Raw genomic sequence first — 24,895 nt, 5'->3', positions numbered from 1 at the left:
AACAACAGCAAGTATTACGCTATACATCAAGAAAGGCTATTGTGTTGCATTCCAGCTTGCATCTAACGCAATATTTTCAGTTGCTCATAACTCTCAAACAAATTCCTTTTAGGATACGTTTTTGCTTGGTCTCAGCCCAGAGGTGACTTTGGAAGTATCTAGACCCCATTACCAGAGTTCTGTCAGCCCTCTGCAAAACTAGTCGATACAGTTTGGGGGTCGGTTTTATAATGCTCCGGCTTTCATCCCAGAATTCATTTCCTGCTGCTCATGTTCAGACTGTGGCCTGTGGTGGTTACTGATGCATGCTCCTGGCATCTTAAGATCACACTAAAAATAAAAGTCTGTTGGAATGACAGCAGTAGCCGGCTACATGAGTTTGTAAATGGCAGTTCAGTTGCCAAGGCCTAAAGCAATGGGGCAGCATGCTCTGTGGAGATATCGTACCCTTAAACAGGAGGCAGTCTGCCAGAGTAACCCAGAATCAAAGCATTCAGTACAGATCTGTCATTCGAAAGGGAGTGGGATGCAAACGAAAATGGAAAAGGAAAAAAGCACCCTCTTACCTGGACAACACTGGGATACAGAGCAGCACATAATATTGCTGATATCAACTTGATGTTCTCAGCATTAGAGTTTGCCTGTGAAATAAATACATACAATAAGTCCTATCATTCCAGGTTACTACCTACAGGCCTTGTACCAGTGACCCTTCAATGAAAACCAGGGATTTCTTGATTCACTATAGAACATGACTTCATATTAAAACTAAATTACTGACACTCTTGGTACCCTCTTTTTGAGCCAACTATGTAACTTCATATTAGGAACAGTTACTGGATTCTGCACTCTCGGGTTATGTCTTGACTACACTTTTTTTAACCTTTAATTAAACTAATTGCCAATTAATTTGCAATAGTTAATTAGCTTTGACAAACATATCTGGACACTCCCCAAACATTTATTCGAGGCTACTATGTAGTTGATCCCTAGGGTAGATCACAAACTCGCCCGGTCTGCATGATGGTGTAGTCTCACCCCAGAACTACCAGTCTGCATAAGGAGATTCCTCAGCTATTAAAACCTACATCAGCTGTCTTGACTGCTCCATGCGGCCTGCATGATCTCCTTAGCAAAGCACACTACTGCTTTCATAGGACTGAAATGCCCTTAACCACATCTAATACCCAATATCCATCTCCTGTTCCCAAAATGAGAGTTGCATTAATTGCAACATTTGGTATCACTGCACATGGCCATGAGTCTGGTATATGAACATATCTAGAATAGGTTGTCGCTCCAGGTTGGATCCATGCCTTCATACTGTTTGGAATGTAGGCCACAGACAGCAATCTAGCGTGCACCAACCTGAAAGTGGGTTACTTTACTGACTTGGTGGGCTAAGATCACATCTGCACGTGTCCAGGAAGAACAGACAAGTTATCACACAATACACTGTGAAAGAATTCACAAGACACCTCTGATTAGAGCATGGATATGAACCATGAGCCGCTAAGAACCATGGGATATGCCCCCAGAAAGCCTAGCACCTCACCTGACTGAGTGCAGCACCAGTGTGGATCCAGCAACTCAAGTGTGATTGCTCTCACCTCTCACTCGGGCCAGGCCAGTTTGAGTGGTCACACCGGTGTGCCAGTCACTCGAGTGAACTGTACAGTGTGGACAAGGCCTTAACTACTCCAGTGTGTTAAATTATTTCAATTGATAATTAACTAGAGGTTAAAAAAAAAAAAAAGTCTGATGGTGCATACCAGACATTCAGTTTCCTTGGATCTATTACTTTCCCTGGATTCACTCATAGCGCCTTCCACCCTACAGAATTGGCCAGGAGAGCAGCCATCCTTTCCAACATGGACCTCGTAATAGTCTTCTATATCTCTGTCCCGTTGCAATTACAGATCTCATTAGGGCTATACTGGAAACCTACTGGAAAGCTGCACTAGGAGGGTGTAGAAAAGTGACTCACCTCCAAATGCACTGCCTGTGCAGATCCATGCTGTGGGAATTGCATATCCTGCCACAGGGCCATTGCAGAGTGGTTATTCATTAGGCAGTGAGCATGCACCTCAGATTTGTTGCTGTAGAACCAAGGGTATAAAAGCCCTCAGCGGCTAACTCCCTCAGTCTCTGACCCCAGACCTATGTTATAATACATGTCTCCAAAGTAGAAGGGAGGCGGGATTGTAGATTGACAAAGAAGAAAATGGTGATTACTAATCACATTGGATAGCAAGACAAGCCTGCTCCAGCAAGCACACCAAACCAAAGTGAACATTTGCTACAGAGGCTGATTAGAGACCAAAGCAGTTTAAAGCACTAATGATCCAGTTACCTCTTCTCCTGTAGCATCCAAAACACCATCTCCTCGAGACCACCTCTTCTCCATGTCCCTGGCTCTTAACCCCTCCTTCACAAATCCAATATCAGATAGCAGTTCTGTGAATTGCCTTTTTAGGCTCGCCATTTCCTACAAGTCAACAGAAAGCCTTGAACATAAGAAAATAAGAATGGCCATACTGGGTCAAACCAAAGGTCCATCCAGCCCAGTATCCTGTCTGCCAACAGTGTGCATGTGAGGTTAATTCACACCAGATCCCCCATTTTAAACACCAACTGCAAGGACTATCCTTCGGCATATCCCGCAATCACCTATGATCACTTTGGCTGCTTGCAGTAAGACAACCAGCGGATATGTGGAAGGCATGGATCCATATTCCCTCTCCATTTGGAGACATTATCCAATCCAACCGAGTAGGAGGAACTTGTAGTTAAGGTTGACAGGTTTCCAACCCAGCATTTGCTGTTGTTCAGAACTCTCTCAAGCCAATTCCTTCTGAGCTGAAATATTCCAACACTGGTCTGAGTCTGGGGTTGATTTTTAAATTAAACATGTCTGGTTACACTAGGATTACAGACTCAGACAGTTGGCTAAAGTTACAGTCAGTAATATTTCCCTGCTCTTAGCTGAACTTGGAAGAAGATCAAAAGGATAGGGCAGGAAGAGGAGGTGAAATAAAGAGGGACATGATTGACAACATGATGGCGATTACTGACTTTTTAAAAAATTAATCCTGAAAAATACTGAATCAAAACTGACTTACTTGAAGAACTCTTCCTGATAAGAAGTTTTCCCTGCAATAGCTGTAGCTTGCACGAGAACTCTCTTTGGTACTTAAGCGCCATCCCTAAATAATGGAGAAACCAAACTTTATTGATGCCTTAAATTTCAGAACATGTACACACTTTTGATCTGAGTCACTGATTTTTAGCTCACCTTATAAGCCTGGAGAAGAGCCAGGTAATCACTGTTTCCTATTGCAAATTCCAGCTTTTTTTTGTTCGCTTCCTCCCTTTTATCCCATGGAGACACCTAAATAAATAGATTGACACATTTCATCTCTGCTTCTCCCATCGTTGCTCAAGCCAGGTGCTTTATCATTGGTGATGCACGTTGTCTTTCTTACATGACCAGTAAGCTATTGATCAGTTGCAATCCTCATATCCATGACAAAAAAAGTTTACTAAGCAATAACTGAAGTTCTCTGGGCCTATTACCTATGAAGACTCCTGCTGTCGGAGTTACATGCTGTGACTCATTGGTCCCAGAACAGTCCCAAAGCAATATATTCATTAGGGGAGGTCTGCATAGTAACCATAGATTTGATATTATAAAAAGCTTCACTTCCAGAACAGTCCTAAGCAACTCTGTTTCCCCTACCCTCAGTAATGTAACTGTGAAGAAACAGGAGGGAGGATCAGGCTGCATCTGCAGAAGCAACATCCTGGGGAACAACCTTCCTTTCTCTTTCAGAGAACTGCCGCCGCAGACCTCACTGGAGGAGATTAGGAAGCATTAGAAAGGCCTTGTCTACACTAGAGAAAACCCTGAGCCTAGCACCTTCCCACTTCTGACTGGGAATGAATGTCTCACAGCCGTAACACTTGAGGGGAATGCCCCTGCACCAGGCCCTCCATGTGTCAGTTGGTGGCTCAGGAAAGAAATAATTAAAAGCAGAGCCCTGCTCTGGATCTGCACAAGGCCAAAACCTATCAAAAACACATCTTTAAACCCCCTAACAATTTCATACAGTTAAAGCTAAAAGGAGAAATGTGCAATGGAGAAGGAAAGAGGAGGGAAAAGAAAGTCTGAAAGCCACCTATCTTCTATAGAAAGAGAATGGCTATAGGATGAGGCATTTCAGAACCATGATTTAACAAAACAGATCTGCAGTGGACGTATGGGCCCCAAACACAGTTAAACCACTCTATAATACATTCCAGACTTTCCAACCGCAAGGGATTTGCGGAGGCAATTTCATGATTGTATTGTCCACAATAGAGACTGTTTGTACCATTAACTATAGCTGGCAAAACCATACACTGAGATGGAACACTCAGTCCTGATCTTTGATATGAGGTCGTCTATTGCTTTAGACAGAGATCTAACTACAACCACTGGACGTACAGAACAGCACCTGGTTTTACAAGCTAAGCTGATGTGTGCACACACAGCCTGAGATCAGGAATGAACATTATATTCAGAGCTCAGAACTGTCAGCTTCATAACGACCACGAGCACTAACACCTCTGCTTCCAAACACAGGTGGGCGTAGGAGACGTAAAGCACACACCTATAATTTCACCAGGACTATTCCTTGCACACACATTTATAGATTATATTTCTGGACTCAGCAAGAATTAAAAATTGAAGCTTTATGTACTAGTGAATATTTATAATCACTTCAATCTTTGATCAATTTCATACTCTTGAACACGACTGCTGTTCTCTCGGTGTTATTTTGGCCTCTACTTACATTCACAGCATGCCCAATATCACTGTATCATTTGAAAACAATAATTAGTTATTCTGCTCAAAAGAATTCCATCCTCCAGTAAAATATTATGTTCTTTTTATTAGGGATCAAACTGTTCTTGATACTTCTGTCTCTGTGCATGTACTTATGATATGACTATTTCCAGTCCAGACAAAAAAACATTTTATACTAACACAAAGATGTGCTGTGCAGTAAGTGGGACTGGTAAGAAATTTAAGAGTAATATGTTGCAGTATACTACAATATTCTCCTATGAATATAACACTTGGCTTTCAAATCTTGACGCACAGGTGGAGTTCAGAGTGGTATACTTACAAAAGGGGACTTAAAGGCCAGACTTGCTGCTATAGTTAGTGCAGGATCCAGACAACGGAAAATGGTGCCAAACAGCATTAGTTTTCCAATCCGCACATCGACAGGCAAGGAGGCCAAGTGATACCCCAAGGGGGTGAGTTTTTCATCTGGAGTTAAAGCGCCCAAGTCCTGCAGTCTCAGTTTCGATGCACGCAGAGATTCAATTCTTGGTGGCTCAATCAGGCGGGATAAGACAGATTGAAGGCCATGTGCAGAAAACATATCCAAAATCTTAATTCTTAAGAAAAAAAGAGGACAACTCAGTCTGCTGACATAGGACAAAGCAGTAAACTTCTTCCAAATCACTGAGAATGCCCTTCCCATGGCCTGCTTTCTAGATAGGCCATGCCAATGGGAGCACAGCGAACCAGTCCTCCAGGGTCTACACTGGCTCCCTGCTGACTTTCTGATCCACTTCAAGATGCTGATCCTTATCTTTAAAGCCCTTAATGGGCACAGGCTACACAATCCCAGATGGCCTCTTCTCCACACTTTGCCACTGCAGCTGCAGGGGCAGTGAGCTAACCAATGACTAAGGAATCTGCTACTACTGCAGATCAGGACAAGCTCAGATCTGGTGACCGTCACAACATGGTGCAAAACCCACCTTTTTATAAAGGCCCTCCATACCATAAAGCTAACGAGTTGTCATTCCTCCTGGCCAAGAACCAATAAGGCATAAATCAGCTTGGGAAGTGGCCCAAAACGATTAGGGATGAGTTTTGATCCCACAGTCTTGATTCAAAGCCCATTCAAGTCAATGCAAAGACTCCCATTTACATCACTGGGCTTTGGCTTTGCAAACTTACCTTCTAATCCTAAATTACTGGCATGAGCATCAAAGGCCTCCCTCTTTAATATTTATATTGCAGTAGTGCCTAATTGGGATCGAACGAGGCTGTGTGCAAACACGTAAGAAAACAAAGCTACCCCCAAAAGAATTTGTAATTTAAAAAGACAACAAATATGGGGCTGCAAGAAAGGAATGCAACATACCAGAAAAGTGCTCAAAGGAATATCTTGTTAGCACTGCCTTTGTTTACAGGGATGGGGCCGGGCCAAGGAAATGGTGAGTGGAGGATGGGTTTGAGGCAGTAACATGGTGGGTAGGAAGGCCAAGGTCCTGAAGCAGAGGTAGACTGGTAGTCAGTGAGAGACGAGAGCAATCAAGAGACAATCAACAAAACAAAAGTAAGAAGAGGGGGGCTTGCTGGTTCCTAGGATATCAGGAGTCTGGTGGGGGCATGACAACTTTGCTGCTACTGCCTGGAGAGAGAGGCTCTCCTGGGGGCTGGCCCTTTAAGACTGATTACGTTGATAATGGTTTACCTGAGACAGAGCTGTTCCAAAGGCACTCTTTGTATTTCGGGTAAATGCTGCTTTATAAGCTGGTGATTGTAATGATGGCTACTGAAAAGATGAAAGCAGACTCCAGAGGCTACGCGCCCTGCCCGCCCTTTTCTTTGCAACGCATTGGCTTTGGACACAAACGTGTCTTCCAGACTTTCCATTCCTTTGCTGGGGTCGTATCTACAAGAGGAAACAAGTCAAAATGGATGAGGATGAGAGTTTCACTTCAAGCAAGCGAAGAGCACTGACACCGAAGCTCAAGCTGAGAGGTACTGTGAACTTTTGGAAGGCCATAACTACCAACACTATGGATGCACGTCTGTAACAGGGCCGTGCATGGAACTCCCACTGAGTCAATGGGAGCTTTGTGCACACAGTAAGCTGCAGAATGAAGCCCTTTCAGATTTTCTCCAGCTCTTTAACAGATGTGAATTCATACTCTAATGTGCTTGACAGTTTTTTTAAACAGTTACCATGCAGAACACATCATCCTCCGAGATCACAGTTCCACCAGAATAATCCCCATACCTTTTCTCTTTCATTTTCCCAGAATCAATCACAAAGACCACATCGTCAATGGTGATGGATGTTTCTGCAATGTTCGTAGATATGATGATCTTGGTAACTCCTACAGGAGGCTTCAGGAACACAGACTGCTGGTCTTCACTGGACAGTGAGGAATGGAGTGGATAAACAACACAGCTAGAAAAGAAAGATGAGCGCATGCTTATCTTTGCCAACCTTTCTTCCTCCCAACAACTGCCTATTCACACAACTTTAGCCCAGAGTATTGTAGGTTGTACATTGCCATTCTCAGAATGGAGCCCATGTGCAGCCCATGTCCCCTGTCCCAACACTGGAATGCCCTGCCACAACGTCAGAATGGGGACGCCAAGGGCCATGGATTGTGGGATAGACATGTTCCTCGCTATGTTTCACGGTTAGCTCTTCTGGTGAATATAATCACCAGGCAGAATGCAGCGCACAGAGTTTACTTGCAAATATCCAGTAACTGGATTTGGCTGCTGACATAGAAGTGAGCCTGGAGCTCGAAGGAGCAAAGAAAACGAGACCCACTCCTTAAGAGTCTAACAGCAACCTTGGTTTTCTTGATTCTCTCCATAGTTCCATCAGCCCTTAGACTGAACAGATCCGGTCTCTTAAGTGGCGCTGTGATAGGGTTCAGTACCCCACCTTGCACTGGCCACAGGGAGCAGGCCTTTAAAATATTCTCGGAGGGAAAGGGGGGAGAGGACATTCTCGGGGGGGACTGGGTTTCAGAGCTGGAGCTGGGTTGCGGTCTCTGCTGAAAGGTCCTGAGAGCAGAGCTCTTCTGAGCAGCTAAGTGGGAGCCCACCGTCTTTCCCCAAAGCCGGTGAGGGATTCTGCCAAGATTTCTGCCTTCTAGGATTCTGCTGTCTTTCTATCCCCATAAGCCCCTTCCCTATTTACTCACCAGAAAGCTTAAGGAGCCTGGTAGTGATAGGGTCTGCATGCCTAACACATGTGTCTATGATTCGCTATCACTGGCCAAGGGCTTAGCTAGGTGCTTTTTGAAAGATTGAAATTAAAACAGTATGCACAATCAGGGCTGCCACCAGATTTACACAAATCATTCTGTGGGTGTCACTCTATTCCACTGACAAATTTGGTCACCACAACACATCAGGCTAAGGTCACTCAATTTAACCAGGAGAATTACTTCTTATTTAAATGCAATGTTTAGATCGTAATCTAAATATGCATGGGACAGCTTCCCTCCAAGTATTAGCTTATTTTTCCTAACTCTTGATTTTCTCTCTCATCATTCCCACAAAATTTAGAATGTTTTACCTTAGAAATACCCAATACTTCACAGCGCTAAAAATGCAGATGTTTTTGAAGTGCAAAACCGGGTAAAAGATAAAGTTAGACTCTACGTTTTTCAGCCTTCCATTGGATCGACTTAGCTAGTGTGTGAAGACCCACAGCAAATAGCACATAAAGACTATCTAGGTTCTTACCCAACAATTACTGTGGTATCTGACTGCCTCCCAAAATTTTAAAGTTATATTTACCTTGGTCACCAAAACTGCAACTTTCCCTTCCCCAATTAGAGGAAACGGGACTAGAACTTACATTGCAAATGTGCTAAGTGCGTGATGGTTGAGCCACTGTGCTAACTTTTCAAATGGAACAGAAATGGAGATTATGGCATCTAAGTCTTCTCCATCACCAGCTGTCTCAAACAGTAAGTAATCTGCACTTGTAACTGGAGACAGGTATCAGAGTTTGAGTAGAAGGTAATTTTTTTTTAAAATTGGTTTCTTTACCCTTAATTTAACTTCAACACACTAACCGTTTTGGGACACTCGACTTACCGTTTACTGTGTCTATTATTGAAAAGGGCATTAGACTGTAGCTGTTCATAAAGCATCTTAATTTCTGCTAGACCAGGCAAAAATATCAGTACAGCACCTGTACATATAGGGGGAAAGAAAAGAGTCAATAGAAGAGTTCAGCTAAAATGCACTATTACACTTCGATATTACTGCAGTGCACAAAGGCCCCAGTCAAAACTGGAGCTCCCTTTTGCTACGTGCCATATAAACTCAAAAGCAGCAATGACCCCATCCCAAAAAATTTACAATCTAACCAGACAAGACAGATAAAGACGTCAGCATACTGTCAAAGGTACATTGCTTTGTTATAGTTTTTGTGCTGGCCCAGTGTACCCATCTGCCCATCCCCATAGAAATTAGGGGCCTCCCTACTCCAAAAGACTCAAATGTCCTAGGATAAAATCGTAAGTTATGGAAATTATGTTTTGGATGAAAGCGTCAGCTTGGCACAATCTACACAAACACATAACTGTTACATGTATTCCCTGTTATACAACCCACAATGGACAGTCAGGTTACCTGGTGGGTATGAGTGTTTCCCACCGACTATCCACTCCAGCAGGGACTCTATTAATTCCAGATTAACTTTGTCTAAATCCATGGCAGCCATCGTTTTTAGCACTGATTTACTAACCCCTGAAAGAGAAATTGGTGAGTTGGTGTCTCATAAAAGAGCATACACTACACAGTTAACCGAGAAAATGGCCATACAGAGGATCAGCAGCCTTTCATCAAGCAGGATCTTGCATCCCTGTAGATATGGCTGAAGGGTACAGTAAGTGTAATACCTCTGAGTGCAGTCTGCCCCGCTCTCCCCCATTCACAGTCTCTCTCTTCATTCATTCCTCCCCTTGACTTCTCCTTATTAACTCTACCACTCCTCCTGCTCTCCTCTCTTCTCACTCACCCCCTATTGGGTCTCATATACTCCCAATGCACCACACTCCCTGTGTGCCACATCCCATGAATAACCACATTGGTGCCAGCCCAGCACTGCTCACTCACACTAGTACCAGGCAGGAGTTGGGAATGCCATGGGGGCAGCCCAAGACTGACACCAGAGGTCTCCTGGACACCGCGCACAAACTCTGTCCTGCCTCCTCCCAGTATTTCATTTCTTAAATTCAACAGACCCCAAAAGCCCCTTACTCTTTTGAGCTACTAAAATCTTCCCCACCCCCACCAGAAGATGCAACCCCAGAGCTGTACATGAAGGATTACAATGAAAAGAAGGCGGAGCGGATAACACGATGCAGCCTTATTGGGTCACTATTTTGCAAGTCAATATACACCCCAGTGGAGTCCATCTATCGAACCTAAATCTCCCTTGCTGCAGATAAAGACAATTACCTCTTATCCTGCCATCAGTGGACATGGAGAACAGTTGATCACCGTCATCTTTAACAACAGCCCTTCATATATTTGAATATTTTTATAGAGTTGCCCACAAGCCTTCTTCTCTCAAGACTAAACATGTCCCGTTTTTTTTTTTTTAAACCTTTCTTCATAGGTCAGGTTTTCTGAACCATGAAGCCTCAAATTATGAAAATGCATGTAGTATACTTTACAACACATTCAAGAGTACCAGCTGGGTGTGTAAATATGCTTTTAGGGATGAGAGAGAGAGAGATTACCTTTGTATCGTATCAGGAGCTGTTTAAATGTTAATTGCTGGTCTGGGACTGAATCCTTGACAGTAGTGTTATCCTCTAGGAGGTGAGCACATCTTAGATCTTCCTCTACTTCTTCTAATGCCGTTCTCTTGCGTCTTGCTTTAAGTTTCTCTTCTGGACCTCGCTTCGTGTTGTTCATGTACGGACTACCATCCTCTAAGACATACCTGAACATAACCAGAGAGAATTCAGTCATAGGCAAAGCAGTTTGTACAGCCTACCCTTTAAATTAAGCTTTCAAGGTAGGTTTCAGAGTAGCAGCCGTGTTAGTCTGTATTCGCAAAAAGAAAAGGAGTACTTGTGGCACCTTAGAGACTAACAAATTTATTAGAGCATAAGCTTTCGTGAGCTACAGCTCACTTCATCGGATGCATTTGGTGGAAAAAACAGAGGGGAGATTGATATACACACACAGAGAACATGAAACAATGGGTTTATCATACACACTGTAAGGAGAGGTTTCAGAGTAGCAGCCGTGTTAATCTGTATTCGCAAAAAGAAAAGGAGTACTTGTGGCACCTTAGAGACTAACAAATTTATTAGAGCATAAGCTTTCGTGAGCTACAGCTCACGAGCTGTAGCTCACGAAAGCTTATGCTCTAATAAATTTGTTAGTCTCTAAGGTGCCACAAGTACTCCTTTTCTTTTTACTGTAAGGAGAGTGATCACTTAAGATAAGCCATCACCAGCAGCAGTGGGGGGGAAAGGAGGAAAACCTTTCATGGTGACAAGCAAGGTAGGCTATTTCCAGCAGTTAACAAGAATATCTGAGGTACAGTGGGGGGTGGGGTGGGGGGGAGAAATACCATGGGGAAATAGTTTTACTTTGTATAATGACTCATCCATTCCCAGTCTCTATTCAAGCCTAAGTTAATTGTATCCAGTTTGCAAATGAATTCTAATTCAGCAGTCTCTCCTTGGAGTCTGGTTTTGAAGCTTTTTTGTTGAAGGATAGCCACTCTTAGGTCTGTAATTGAGTGACCAGAGAGATTAAAGTGTTCTCCAACTGGTTTTTGAATGTTATAATTCTGGACGTCTGATTTGTGTCCATTCATTCTTTTACGTAGAGACTGTCCAGTTTGACCAATGTACATGGCAGAGGGGCATTGCTGGCACATGATGGCATATATCACATTGGTAGATGCGCAGGTGAACGAGCCTCTGATAGTGTGGCTGATGTGATTAGGCCCTATGATGGTGTCCCCTGAATAGATATGTGGACAGAGTTGGCAACGGGCTTTGTTGCAAGGATAGGTTCCTGGGTTGGTGGTTCTGTTGTGTGGTGTGTGGTTGCTGGTGAGTATTTGCTTCAGATTGGGGGGCTGTCTGTAAGCAAGGACTGGTCTGTCTCCCAAGATCTGTGAGAGTGATGGGTCATCCTTCAGGATAGGTTGTAGATCCTTGATGATGCGTTGGAGAGGTTTTAGTTGGGGGCTGAAGGTGATGGCTAGTGGCGTTCTGTTGTTTTCTTTGTTGGGCCTGTCCTGTAGTAGGTGACTTCTGGGTACTCTTCTGGCTCTGTCAATCTGTTTCTTCACTTCAGCAGGTGGGTATTGTAGTTGTAGGAATGCATGATAGAGATCTTGTAGGTGTTTGTCTCTGTCTGAGGGGTTGGAGCAAATGCGGTTATATCGTAGCGCTTGGCTGTAGACAATGGATCGTGTGGTATGATCTGGATGAAAGCTAGAGGCATGTAGGTAGGAATAGCGGTCAGTAGGTTTCCGATATAGGGTGGTGTTTATGTGACCATCGCTTATTAGCACTGTAGTGTCCAGGAAGTGGATCTCTTGTGTGGACTGGTCCAGGCTGAGGTTGATGGTGGGATGGAAATTGTTGATGGAAATTCTCCTTACAGTGTGTATGATAAACCCATTGTTTCATGTTCTCTGTGTGTGTATATCAATCTCCCCTCTGTTTTTTCCACCAAATGCATCCGATGAAGTGAGCTGCAGCTCACGAAAGCTTATGCTCTAATAAATTTGTTAGTCTCTAAGGTGCCACAAGTACTCCTTTTCTTTTTGCTTTCAAGGTATTATGCCTTGCCCATTACCATGGTACCTGCATGCCTTACAAATTGTATGAAGAATATTAGTGGCTTATCATAGCCCTGACTTCTCTTTTCTGTCACTCCTTCTAGGAGCAGGTAGGAGTGCTGGGAATGTTACATCACTCTTAGCGTAAGTAGTTAGCACATATTGTAAAGCTTGAATGGTCCTTTAGAATATGTCCTAACTACTTATGCTAAACAATCTATTCCAACTTGCATGTAGCTGTGATGTTTGGAATACCTTTCCCAGGTTTGAAGAAGAGCTCTGTGGGGCACAAAAACGCTCTCACCAAGAGAAGTTGGCCCAATAAAAGATACTGCCTCACCTACCTAGTCTCTCTAATATCCTGGGACCGACACAGCTAGAACTATGTTGCATACAACAATGGAACTATTCCAAAGGGCAGTTATTTGTGAGAATGCTGTCAATGATTTCATACCTTGTCACTGCAATTACATCTTCCAGAAAAAACTGATCCACAGGAAATGTCCGACCTAAAGAAAAAAATTAGACTGTTAAAGCAAAATGCGAGCTATAATTTCAGGAATGGAGGTCAGGAGAGGGATAGCATTTACAATTTCTCACACTGTGTGTCACCACTTTACCCCTTGTCCCACCTTCGAGAACTTAACAGCACTATGGAGATTCTTTTAGAACTATACTACAATTGGTTACATAACTCAGTCCAGAACAAATGGCTGACGTTTTTCAAGAACACAGCTGGCATTCACTCAGTTTACACAAAGAGGATTCCTGAAGCGAGGTAATTTGGTGCAGTATTAGAATTATAGGAAGCAATGTATTTCCATCTAGTTAGGTATTTATATCACACTCAACGCGATATCTGAGCATTGTATAAACATGCATACATCCAAATGGGGGCCTACACATACACCTGGATACTTGATCGTCTCCCCATTTACCAGAACGAAAGGGATTGTTTTTTCCTGTTTTGCGGAAGCTATGTCAAAGAGCTGGGTCTTGCAGATAAAGTTTCTTGCCTTTCTTGGCTCTTGTGGGAGTTCCAGAGCTGTAGGGCAACCGTCAAGAAGGCTGTGTCTCCAGGTCTCCTTGTCATAGAAAATTCCATCATTCTGAGGACTGCAGCAAGGTCAGGCTGTCTCTGAAATAACTCAGGCACAGCACACTGAGTTTTGAGGATCATGACCAGCACCTTAAACTTGATCTGATATTTGATGGATAGCCAATGACCTGGGTTAGTCAGCAGGTGGGTTGCTGTGTGTTGCACCAGCTGGAGTTTTAGTAGCTATGGTTTCATTCTCATATATAAATATGTTGCAATACTAAAGATCACATCTGTGACTGAGTCTGCATCTGGCAGAATGAGACAATATCTCCTGGCCAGCCAAAGGGGATAAAAGGCATTTTGTGCTGCTATTGCTAACTAAATATCCAGTCTTAATGGGGAGCCCAAGAGGACAATAAGATGTAAATCATGGACAATTGGGCAGACACCCACTACTGAGAGTGGCAATAAGGCATAATGTAACTCTTTGAAACATGTCCAATACTATCACCTCTGCTTTATCTGGGTTTAGCTGCAAACACCTGCTCTTCATCCAGGCCCTGTGTTTACGGGGGAATATCATCTGGTAAAGGAGCAAGTCATCTTCAAAAAAGGCTCCAACTAAAAAGATGAATTCCTTGTTTACCAAATTCAGTTAAAAAAAATAGCAGCAAAGCATTTTAATGGTAACTATTCTTTATATTTTAAATGAATTTAGTGAACCCTGCAACTAAACCCCCATCTTCGTATTTGATCTACTGTCAAGGCAGTGGCTGAGGGTATGGGCATGTATGCAGCATACTGTTCCTAAGAAAGGAAGGTACTCTTGGTGTTGCACTAAGCAGCAATCCCTGCTGCCATAAAGCAGCAGTGTTAATAGGACTTTGGAGGACATGAGATCTAACCAAGAAAGAGGGACATTTTTAGAGACAAAATAAGGCTTCATGAATGCACATAGGTACGACAGCAGCCTAAGACCAGTGTTATATGTCCTGAACTCCTCTTGCCTGCAAGAACTCTACTGTAGCTTCTGGAAGAGAGCCAAACGGAAACTATCTGGTGGGGGGAAAGCCTCATGCTGGAGATGCCTAGCTAATAGATAGAAAATGAACAAAAAAAATAGCATGGAGCTCATGTCAATAGAAGACAATGATATTTCTCAAACATCATAAAATATATTGATGTTACATATTTGTAAGTGGGTCTTATGCCAAACTATATGTAATGGTACATTATTTGATGGACAGATTCTTGTAGGCAAACAGACTTGCAGTTTTATAAAGTAAAAATAAATGAATTGTACATTTATTCTTTAGGCTCATGCATAGGCTGCCCTTTATAGCCTGTGGTACGATCGCTGCCAAGGACTGGGAAATCCTCAGCCTGACACACTTACCCCTAAACCAGACATTGTTTGCAACCTCTATCCCTAAGTTAAACAGTGCTATTGTTCATAGGTAACATTGTAACATACACTAACAGAGAAACACTCCCCACTTCATTATAAAATTTCTCAACTAAGCTGAAACCAAGCTGGTAAAATAACTCGTAATGTATAATAAAAAAATAACCGTTCTTCACCTGGTATGTTAATAACTGGACAGGAGTTAAAGTACTGAGAGAAAAGCTCTGCATTCAAGGTGGCACTCATTAGTATAATACGCAGGTCTGGCCTCTGAAACATAATATCCTTCAAAACCAGCAGCAAGAAGTCACTGAAGAAAACAAGCAAAAGACATCTGAATTTCTTCAGTGTTAATTTCCAAATCTCTTCTCTCTCTAGTCTGCTCCCTTTCCTGGGGTCTCCACCAGCGTGGCAATAACACCATGTCAAGCTACACTCACAATAGTGCCTCTCTGGTAATGGCCTTTAGCTAGGAATTTGGTAATTTACTATAAGTGACCTTGGGTTACAATTACCTACTTTTTGGCTGTCCCTTTCCAGAGTGTCTGGATTCCTTAGTATATTTTCTTAGATTTAAGCAATACAAGCTCTTGGTGCCCTAACCGCTAATTAAGCTGCTGATAATATAGTAACCGCTACCCAACAGTATTAAATAACCCACACACATAAATTAACTCAGCCAGCCAGTAAATCAAAGCAGCAGACAACCCCTTTCCACCCCTCTCCCCATAGGAGCATTCCCACCACCTTCACCAAAAAACATGTCAAGTACATGGCTTTTGCAGGAGGCCTAGGTGGTCATCAAGTGCAGCTGGTTTGTGAACTGGGGGAAAGCCGAGTGGAAGGGAGGGATGTCCAATCCTGTGGACCCCCCCAAGGAACGCCCTTGCCAGCAGCCCCCTCTCTTTTATAATGAAGAGGCTCGAGCATCTCCAATGACTACAGGAGTGTCAGTATGTTGTAGGGAGAGCAGTGGTTGCAGGCAGGCAGGATCCAGGACGTACAGAGCTTCCCAGGGGACAACCAATGCTTTTAAACTTGCCCAGTGACCGTCCACATAGCTGCAGCTGGCCAGGTAGTACTAAAAGCGTCTTGCATGGAGGACCTTAAGAAGTGCCCCCCATCCCTTCTTCTCTGGTTTTAGAGCTACCAACAGGCCTAGACCCTTCTGGAGCCCCAGCTGGTAAAAGGGGTGTGTTTGGGAGAGGTTGGATTAGGACAGGGGGAAGAATTAGGAAATTCTGGACTGGGAAAGCCCAGAAGTGTGGGTGAGCCCATTTGGGGTGTTCTACTTGGGATGGGAGGGGTCTTTAGGGCTTCCAGAGGCAGCATGTGGAGAATTAGGGTAGCTGGGGGACAGCAAGCTGAAATAGGGAAGAGATAGTGACCTAAAGAACCCACCTCCATTGTCCCTCCTGTCCCATCCTAAAACTTTCCTTAAAATGCGACTGCAACTGTGATGGGTGACTGAAAGCGTGAGAGTTGATCTATGTGACTTCTCCTCAAGGAGCTGCCACAGCACAAACAAATCCCTTAGTCTCCAGGGAGAAAGAGACCAGGAGCAATAACCAGACTTTCCATATGGCCGTGCAGGCAGAGTACTGCCAGTAGCCCATCACACTGGATGGAAGCTATTTGACTTTAGTAGTTTGTTACTCAGTCATCTCAGTGCTCACCTTCATGTATTTGCTTTTCAGGTATGGAATAAGGAATTATTTACCTCTCTTCTGTTCTTTCATGAACTTCATCAACAATAACATGGGTGATTCCCTGTAAAGTCATGTCTCCTTCTAATCTTCTCAGCAGCACTCCAGTAGTGCAGTACAACAATCTGGTAGCTAGTGACTGGAACAGTAAGCAAGGATACAAAACATTCAGTGGAATTTTAAAAGTTTAACAGCTTTCCTAATACAAAGTCTAGTGAGAGCATGTTGACATATGGCACTCATGTCCAACGTGAACATTTCTTGCTTCAAGCAGGAGCAAGCAATTTTTCCTCCCACTTTACCCTTAATTCAACTTAAATGCAGTTATCTGGTTCTTATCACAGAGATGTTTTGCAAGAGGACAATGACATATCTAAACTATCTCATCTAATTCTTTCCTGCCATCAATGAAGGTGAGAGCTATTGTAATGGAGATGAGACTGGCTCTGGAGGAAGAGGGCTGGCTATCTGTGTTTCTGATCTTTATTTGATTGACTAATGAAGGTTTATAGAATCATTCAAACCCTTTGCAAAACAATTGTAAACTGATCTGTTTTGTTTTTCACTCAAAACTTACTTTAGATTTTGCTCAATCAACTTTTTAGCTTCAGATCTTTGACAGTCTTTATTTTAGATTTGACTTTACTTCTGCAAATTGTATTGATGCAAAACTTGCCAAATGTGGATGACAGGAGAAATCAAATGACAGATATAGCTTTAAAATACTAAGTCTGCTTTATCCAAGAAAAATGTTAGAAAAGGAGGAATGGATGTCCCACAGAATAATACTAGTAGGAAGTTAGCTCAAATTCTGCCCACATCACTAAGGACTGAAGTGCTAGGCTTTGATTCCTGCTTGGTGACTAATGAAAGTTGATTTAAGTCCAGTTTCCAGAGGACAAGTATTCAGGTCACAAAACCCACTATCAGTACTGATTTCTTTGTTGGCCACCTCTGCAGAGAGGCTATCCAATGAACGTACACTAAGACTACTACTACCACGTCTCATCCTAGAAGGTGTGCCTGACAATGTGGCTCGAGGCAAAATGGCAGGGTAGCATGGGGAAGCTCACACTGCTCTGGTCATACTATATGAATCTTGTGGATAAAGGATTACATCTCCAGGACAGTCAATCTGCACCTTTTACAGCTAATACACACAGTTTAAAAGAACTAGATGAAAAAACAGGCAAAGCATACAAACCTTTACACTTTCTAAGCGGATCTGGTATCCCACAGTAATCCCAACTCTTTCTGTTCTCTCCTTGGCTACGCGTTCAGCTACAGAAATGGCAGAGATCCTGCGAGGCTGAGTGCATACGATATTGGCTACCCTATTTGGAGGACCCCTCAGTGAAGCATCCAAAATAAACTGAGGAATCTGAGTGGTTTTCCCACATCTGCATGACAAAAAAAAAAAATAATTAAAACGTTTAAAAAAAAGTCTTGTCAGAATGAGTTAGGAGGTTGAATTCCAATGTGTATTTCCTTGCTTTTATTAGTTTGGGTCATACTTCATGTGAAATTCCTTAATAATTCAAAATTAATCTACGATTGCAGTAATTTAACATCAATGAATTATGCACCCGAGCACCTGATCATTCCAGAACACAGGCTGTATAATTAAACTTTAGATATGCCTTCCCATGTATCGTTTGATACTAGAAGTGTGTGTGTGTAAATTGCATCCTTACCCAGTCATGCCACTCACAACAAGCACCTGATGCTTAGTCAGCAAATCAAGAATGGTTTCTCTTTCTTCCCACGCAGGGAGATTCTGTCTGTCTTGCAACATGGACTGGAAATGCCTAGAAGACTGACATACATAATTAAGAGAAATTGATCTCTTTGGTTACGCGCCTCAAATCCTGCCCTAGATTCACAGGTTCAGATGAGAAGGGACCATTATGATCATCTACTCTGACCTCCTGCATAGCACAGGCCATAGAATTTTACCAAGTAATTCCTGCATTAAATCCATACTTTGTGGCTGAGCAGGAGCATACCTTTTAGCAAGTCATCCAATTTTGATTTAAAGACTTCAAGTGATAGAGCATCACCCACTTCCCTTAGTTGTTCCAAAAGTTAATTACCCTGTTAAAAATGTGCACCTTATTTTTAGCCTGAATTTATCTAGCAACGGTTGCTATGTAAGGTAATCTTTCCTTAAACTGCACTAAGTAAAAAGAGGGCTTAAAAAAGTTTACACTCTCATAGTAAGTGGAAAGCTTCCTGTGGCGAGCATGGGGGCCCAAATCATCAATTCCTGCAGCATTTAAGATTTCTTTTATAAAAATATTAAGGTCAAAATTTTGCAACTTTCAAAGCTGTGAGCAGAGAGACAAAACTTCATTCATTCAGTTTATATTCAGTTTCAATATCGGGAAGATTTATCTTTACAAATAAAAGCTAGAAACTTAGGCCAATATTTTCAAGCTGGGGGGCCCAAAGTACCCTTTAGGCACTTTTGAAAATTGCACCCTTAAGTTTAAGTTCTTTAATCAAATTTAAGTTCTTAATCAAACTGGCATATTTTTCAAATGTGCTAAATACCTTCAGCTTCCATTATCTCCAAATATATAGTGCTTCCTTCCTGTTCTCTCATAGGCACTCTGCCATAGTACATGGTTTTATCTTGTAATTCTGATGATGCATTTTCTATCGGGGAAGTTTACAGATTTGTTAACTTTGCCTAACAGGAATTGTAAGTTGTAAGGATTTCCAAAAGAGAAACTCTCACATGCAGTGTATTGGCTACAGTAGCATTTCTGCAACTGTACGAGTTACAATATTGGCCAACACCTATTGCTAAAGCAGTAAAATTTACTAGAATACTGGTTGCCATGTTACCTCGATTTCAAAGAAAATCATCCTCTTCTTTAAATAATGCAAAGTTAGAAACATAAATCCATGAAAATTCAAGTGCTTTTACTGCCTGCAATGGTGTTACAAATGTCTAAAATGGTTGTTCTCAAATTGTGGTCTGAGGATCACCTGCTGCAGGCAGAACCTTCCGGTGATCCACAGAATGGAGCATTTTGAGAGGCAAGCAGTGTAGGCCTGGGATAACAGGAAGGAGAGGATCATGAGGAGAGCTCTACTGTAAGTATAAGGAATTAAAGAACTGGAGAACCACTGTCCTAACAAAAACGTGATCTACACAGAATCTGATAATAGATAAGTTATGGCTTCCTAAACAGTTCAGGTCATAAGGAGCCACTGTCATTCAGACATCTGGGAAGAATCAATTTAAGCAGATTTTCCTTTTCTGAAAGACAAGCACAGAACTGTTGCAAAACAAAGCTTCTACACTATGAAGTCCCATTATGAAGTCCTGTGGAGCAGTATAATTCAACAAGTCACCCCTTATTAAAATTCAAAAGGAAATTATTATACTTCAGTACTCAAGCTATTTAAGATTCTGAGCTCTCTGAGGCATGGACCAGCTCTTCATACCATTTAAGTCTGCACAGCACATAGCACAGCGCAGCCCAAACCAGTTGGGGCCACTGGACTCTATTCTACTGCAAATGTTAAACAATAACAGTGTAAAATTCCAGTGTAATTAACTGTGCACACACACAGTACAGCAGGAAATGTTATTCTTGTTTATGCTCTCAAGTATGAGGACTGATTTCTTATAAACCTAGCTGTAGAACTGCGAATGCAGTTATCCAACAAAGAAGTCTAATCTGTTTTCTAACAATATAGTAGAACCTCAGAGTTACGAACACCAGAGTTACGCACTGACAGTCAATCACCACACACTTCATTTGGAACCGGAAGTACACAATCAGGCAGCAATATAGAAAGAAAAAGAAAAAAAGATGCAAATACAGTACAGTACTGTGTTAAACGTAAACTATTAAAAAAATTAAGGGAAAGCATCATTTTTCTTCTGCGTAGTAAAGTTTCAAAGTCATTGTTTTAAGTCAATGTATTAAGTCAATGTTCAGTTGTAAACTTTTGAAAGAACAGCCATAATGTTTTGTTCAGATTTACAAACAACCTTCAATCCCGAGGTGTTCAGAATTCTGAGGTTCTACTGTAGGTGAAAGTGTTCTAAACAATCTGTTATCTTATCTCCTAGCAAAATAACTAATTTAGCACTTAGCTGAATAGCCTGAGAGGCAGTTTCTCATTTAAAATAAATATCACAGTTGGAATACAAATGGATCTTTTTTTTTTTTTGCACTGTACCTGCTTTATTTGGAATTGCTTGCAGATTTTAACATTTTCATTATACACAGACTTTGCCTGCATGTCATATTTTCTGGAAAGCTTCTTCTTGAGGTTCACATAACTCTCATTCTCCACAATAACTGTTTCAGGCTCCTCTTCCTCCTCATCTTCATCATTCTCAGGCTCAGACTCTTCTGTTACTTGAGACAAAAAAAAGCATCTTAACATTCAGCTCTCTGCAGAGATTGAGACGCACACTGGTTTGAGGCCTCGGATTTCCTATATTCAGTCCTGCACTACAGTCCAAAAAAAGCAGGACTACACCAAGTGACCAGTTGGCCCTAAGTTTTAAGATCCAACATTACCAGAGCTAGAAGCAAATGTTTTATAACATAAAAAAACTGATTTGAAATCCATACTAAGATTCAATTTCCGAAACTCAGCCACATCTACATTTGAGCTGTTTAAAAGAGTAATCTTATTTTTAGATGTTTTTAAAATGTAATGGGAAGGTCACATTGCCACTGTCCATGCACTCAAAAAAAAACGGTGTAGGAGTTTTTTCCCAAGAAAGTTCACCTTAGAGAAGAGACCAGCTCTGGAACATTCCATCTCAACAAGTGAGTTTTGGAAAGTTATGAGTAGTTCAAGATAGGGGACTGGAATATAGTCTTTATTTGTAGGTAAAGCCCTGTGCACATTGCAATCTCAGACTGTGCAGAAATCTACACTGCAATTTTTCCAACAGCAGGGATGCAGAAAGGTGCAACCGCACAAACTGGTCTTGTGTTCAGTGCAGCTTGCTGCATGCAGCAGCAGCAGAATGGGGGTGGGGGTGAGGAAGGACAGCAGGCTGGATACGGGGACTTGGCATCTGGTTTTATGCAAGGCACAGCAGCCAACGCTGCCACCACTTGGAACACACAGCCACACTGAGCACAAGACCAGTGCATAGAGATGCCTGTTTCCACTTCTCTGCTGCCTGAAAAAAAATTGATGCAGTTTGTGGAGGGGAGGAGAGAGGAACAGATTCAGTAGCCTGTTTTATGTGAGGCACAGCAGCCAGCGCTGCCACTGCTTGGAACATGAATAACCACTGCCTCGGGAGGAGGATACAGGGAGGCAGAAGCAGCCATCAGTGCCCACCAGCCTTGTGCTCGGTGCAGCTTGTAGCACACACTCCAAGCAGCAGCACTGCTGGCTAGTGTGCCTAGCAGACAACAGGCTGCTCCGCTCGCCCCCAAAGTGCCTCTCCAACATGACACTGCTATGCACTATGTGCATGAGACCAGTGCTTCTGCCTCCCTGCTGCTGGAAAAGTCCCAGCAGTTTGAGAGGGACTCAGCAGCCGTGTGTATTCTGTGAAAAAAAGCGATACTTTCCCATGACACTGCCGTGAATCTTCAAAAGATTATCCAGGATTTCCATGAGGCCTTACGTATACAGAGCGGCTGCTACTCCTGTGACCAATAATGTGGTCCCACGACTCTCTCTGTTTATAGTTACTGCCTGTGTAATCCATCCAGCAGTATGGAGCAATATTACAAAACGAGAGATATCATTAGGAATGTTATAAGACTGGGTGAAACACCTGCTCAGCCTTAACTCCAGCTTTATGAAATCTTTTTATTTTTTGCCTAGGAATTTTTAAAGTTTTTAAATGTTTCAAAATTGGTCAGTAACAGAAGCACTGGGACAAGCAGTCTGAACTTCACTCCCAACCTTGGCTTTAGCCTCTAGACCATACTCCCACCATCAAAAGAAAAGCTTTTATAACACTGTCCTTACCTTCTGACATGCGATTTGAAACAAGTGAACTATCTGGAAATGCTTGTTTATGACTGTCTGTATGGGTTCTTGTTGAGGGCATGGCCAGCAGGGACATAGGAGGGACACTATACTTGTGGTAAGTATTAGTAAGTAACTCAGTTATTTCTGATTCATCCTCTAAACAGGTTATTAAAGAATACACAACTGGTTCATTAGCCTCTGCAGACATCAAGGCCTTTCCATAGAGGAATTCAGCAATGTGTAAACGATAAGCCAGAGGTAGATTCTCATTGGTGGAATAAAATGCCACAATGGGTGCCTGATACGGGTATTTGTTATCCTCAGGAAATCTGATTTCAAGTTCGTACAAAGGAGAGGTATCGCCATTAGATCTGAGGTGAGCATCATCCACAGAATTCTGTAACGTTCTTGGCAGGTGCTTTGGAGGAGTCTCATGTTGGAATTTGCATCTTGAGCCAAACTTGCACCCCCCTTGAAGGTAAAATTTACAGACTTTATTTAAAGTCTGTTTTTCCACATCTTTGGCAGCACTATCCCTTTGTTTGGATTTGCTGACTTTATTTGTTAGGTGCTCCAGTTCCAATCCAAATGTCCAAACTCTGTTTTTAATTCTTTCTACAAAGTTTTCTCCATAGATTGAATGGAGAGCAAAAGCCTCTTCTTGCCTTTGTTCCAAGCATTCTTCTATACTGGCCTGAACAGCTGCTTCTGAGATTTGCATCCTCTCTCCGTATTTTTCTGAAAAGCACTGCAACAGCAAGTGTTCCAGGGATGCCCCAATGTTACCATTGCAGGATCTTAGAATTGTCCGACAGCGCTCATTATCAAAGCCATACCTACAGCAGAATGGAGGAAAAAATTGCAAAAGGCAATGACAAAAGAGCAATGAAATATGAAGTAACTGCAGATCTATTCAATTAAACTGATTTAATATAAGATTATATGGAATCAGACATCATTACTAGTTTGTTTGAAATATTTTGAGAGATTTTAGTGTTCATGGGAGGTGCCAGACTGGCAACTATGAAAACAGAAGTCCATTGTTTAGCCAGTCCATGATGGATTCACCCATTCGGTGAACCTTCCACATTTCAGAAAGTAGCACGACAGCTACAGGATTATTAAACCATACAGTGCAAAGTCAACTCTTCAGAAAAAGTTTAGTTACTTAGAGATAGAAAGCTTCCACCTACAAAAAAATAGCTGATGACTGCTTACAAGGTACCCTGTGTGAACTATAATGACAAAGGAATTCTACGTTGTATAGAAATATTAGATATTTGCCTACGGAACTGCCAAAATTTAATAAAAATACTTTCCATTTCCATTGACTATCCTGAATATTTGATTTTACAGTATCTATTTCTGTTTCTTAGAGAGAACTGAAACCACCAAACGTAGCTACTGCTGCAAGACTGGAATTATTTAAGCGTTATTTTAAGCGCATTCACAAAAGGGCTGATTCCTTTAGCCCTCTGCCTGCAGAACTTCCACCAAAATCAATGAGAGTACCAAAACTGAGGGCTTAAAGTACAGTTTCCAGAAGTGCAAGCGTATTATTTATTGTGAACGGAATCACCTGGAAAGTTTATGCACAGCAAATGAAGACACCTCACTTTCCACCATTTTGTGTTCATCTGGTTCAGAAACCACCCTTGTAGTTACTTCAGAAATCTCTTCATCTGCTGACCAGCACTGCATGTCATCAGAATAATCAGGTTCATCATCGTCATCTTCACCTGATGCAGCCATTCTGATAAAAAGATATCAAATCAATAATAGCACTATACATTTTAATTAGATGTGTGTGTGTGTGTGTGTGTTTCAAAATTATGGTGTTTCAAATAAAGGGAAAATTTAATAACATGCTGCTTTTATTTAGAATAGCCTATCTGCTAAAATGTTATACATTACACATAACTGAGTTACGGCCACCATTAATTGGCAGAATGCAATTTCAAGAGCAAAAATATTGTACGCAGCAAACATATGAAATGATGATTTTTTAAAATAATTCTTTTCCACAACTTAAGAATCCTGGCTACATTTCCTAGAGAAGTCAAGTATTTCTATGGATCTGCTACAGGAGTGCAAAGAAACCAAAAACCTTCAAGAATGACCA

The 24,895-nt window shown here is 42.1% G+C and overlaps 1 protein-coding gene across 8 annotated transcripts in view; it reads right to left on the bottom strand.

Annotated features, from left to right (window-relative positions):
* DHX57 (DExH-box helicase 57) overlaps window positions 1-24,895 on the bottom strand; it is a 38,908-nt gene that overhangs the window by 8,776 nt on the left and 5,237 nt on the right. For 5 of the 8 annotated variants that reach the window (XM_038397591.2, XM_043512176.1, XM_043512177.1 and 2 more), the window contains 18 exons: window positions 24,353-24,526; window positions 22,771-23,609; window positions 21,001-21,182; window positions 18,495-18,616; window positions 18,005-18,200; window positions 16,815-16,939; window positions 15,271-15,404; window positions 13,102-13,156; window positions 10,576-10,781; window positions 9,461-9,577; window positions 8,921-9,017; window positions 7,089-7,262; window positions 6,540-6,740; window positions 5,172-5,448; window positions 3,296-3,391; window positions 3,123-3,206; window positions 2,354-2,488; window positions 567-641 (listed from right to left, as the gene is read on the bottom strand). In XM_038397591.2, the coding sequence (XP_038253519.1) occupies window positions 567-641; window positions 2,354-2,488; window positions 3,123-3,206; window positions 3,296-3,391; window positions 5,172-5,448; window positions 6,540-6,740; window positions 7,089-7,262; window positions 8,921-9,017; window positions 9,461-9,577; window positions 10,576-10,781; window positions 13,102-13,156; window positions 15,271-15,404; window positions 16,815-16,939; window positions 18,005-18,200; window positions 18,495-18,616; window positions 21,001-21,182; window positions 22,771-23,609; window positions 24,353-24,526 (3,289 nt within the window). Of the gene's footprint in view, window positions 1-566; window positions 2,489-3,122; window positions 3,207-3,295; window positions 3,392-5,171; window positions 5,449-6,539; window positions 6,741-7,088; window positions 7,263-8,920; window positions 9,018-9,460; window positions 9,578-10,575; window positions 10,782-13,101; window positions 13,157-15,270; window positions 15,405-16,814; window positions 16,940-18,004; window positions 18,201-18,494; window positions 18,617-21,000; window positions 21,183-22,770; window positions 23,610-24,352; window positions 24,527-24,895 lie in introns of those variants that run through there. The other 3 variants (XR_006280401.1, XR_006280402.1, XR_006280400.1) reach the window with 3 other exon arrangements.

This window comes from Dermochelys coriacea, chromosome 3, assembly GCF_009764565.3.
Source record: "Dermochelys coriacea isolate rDerCor1 chromosome 3, rDerCor1.pri.v4, whole genome shotgun sequence".
Classification (NCBI taxonomy): domain Eukaryota; kingdom Metazoa; phylum Chordata; order Testudines; family Dermochelyidae; genus Dermochelys; species Dermochelys coriacea.
This window is presented reverse-complemented; position numbering and strand designations above follow the sequence as displayed.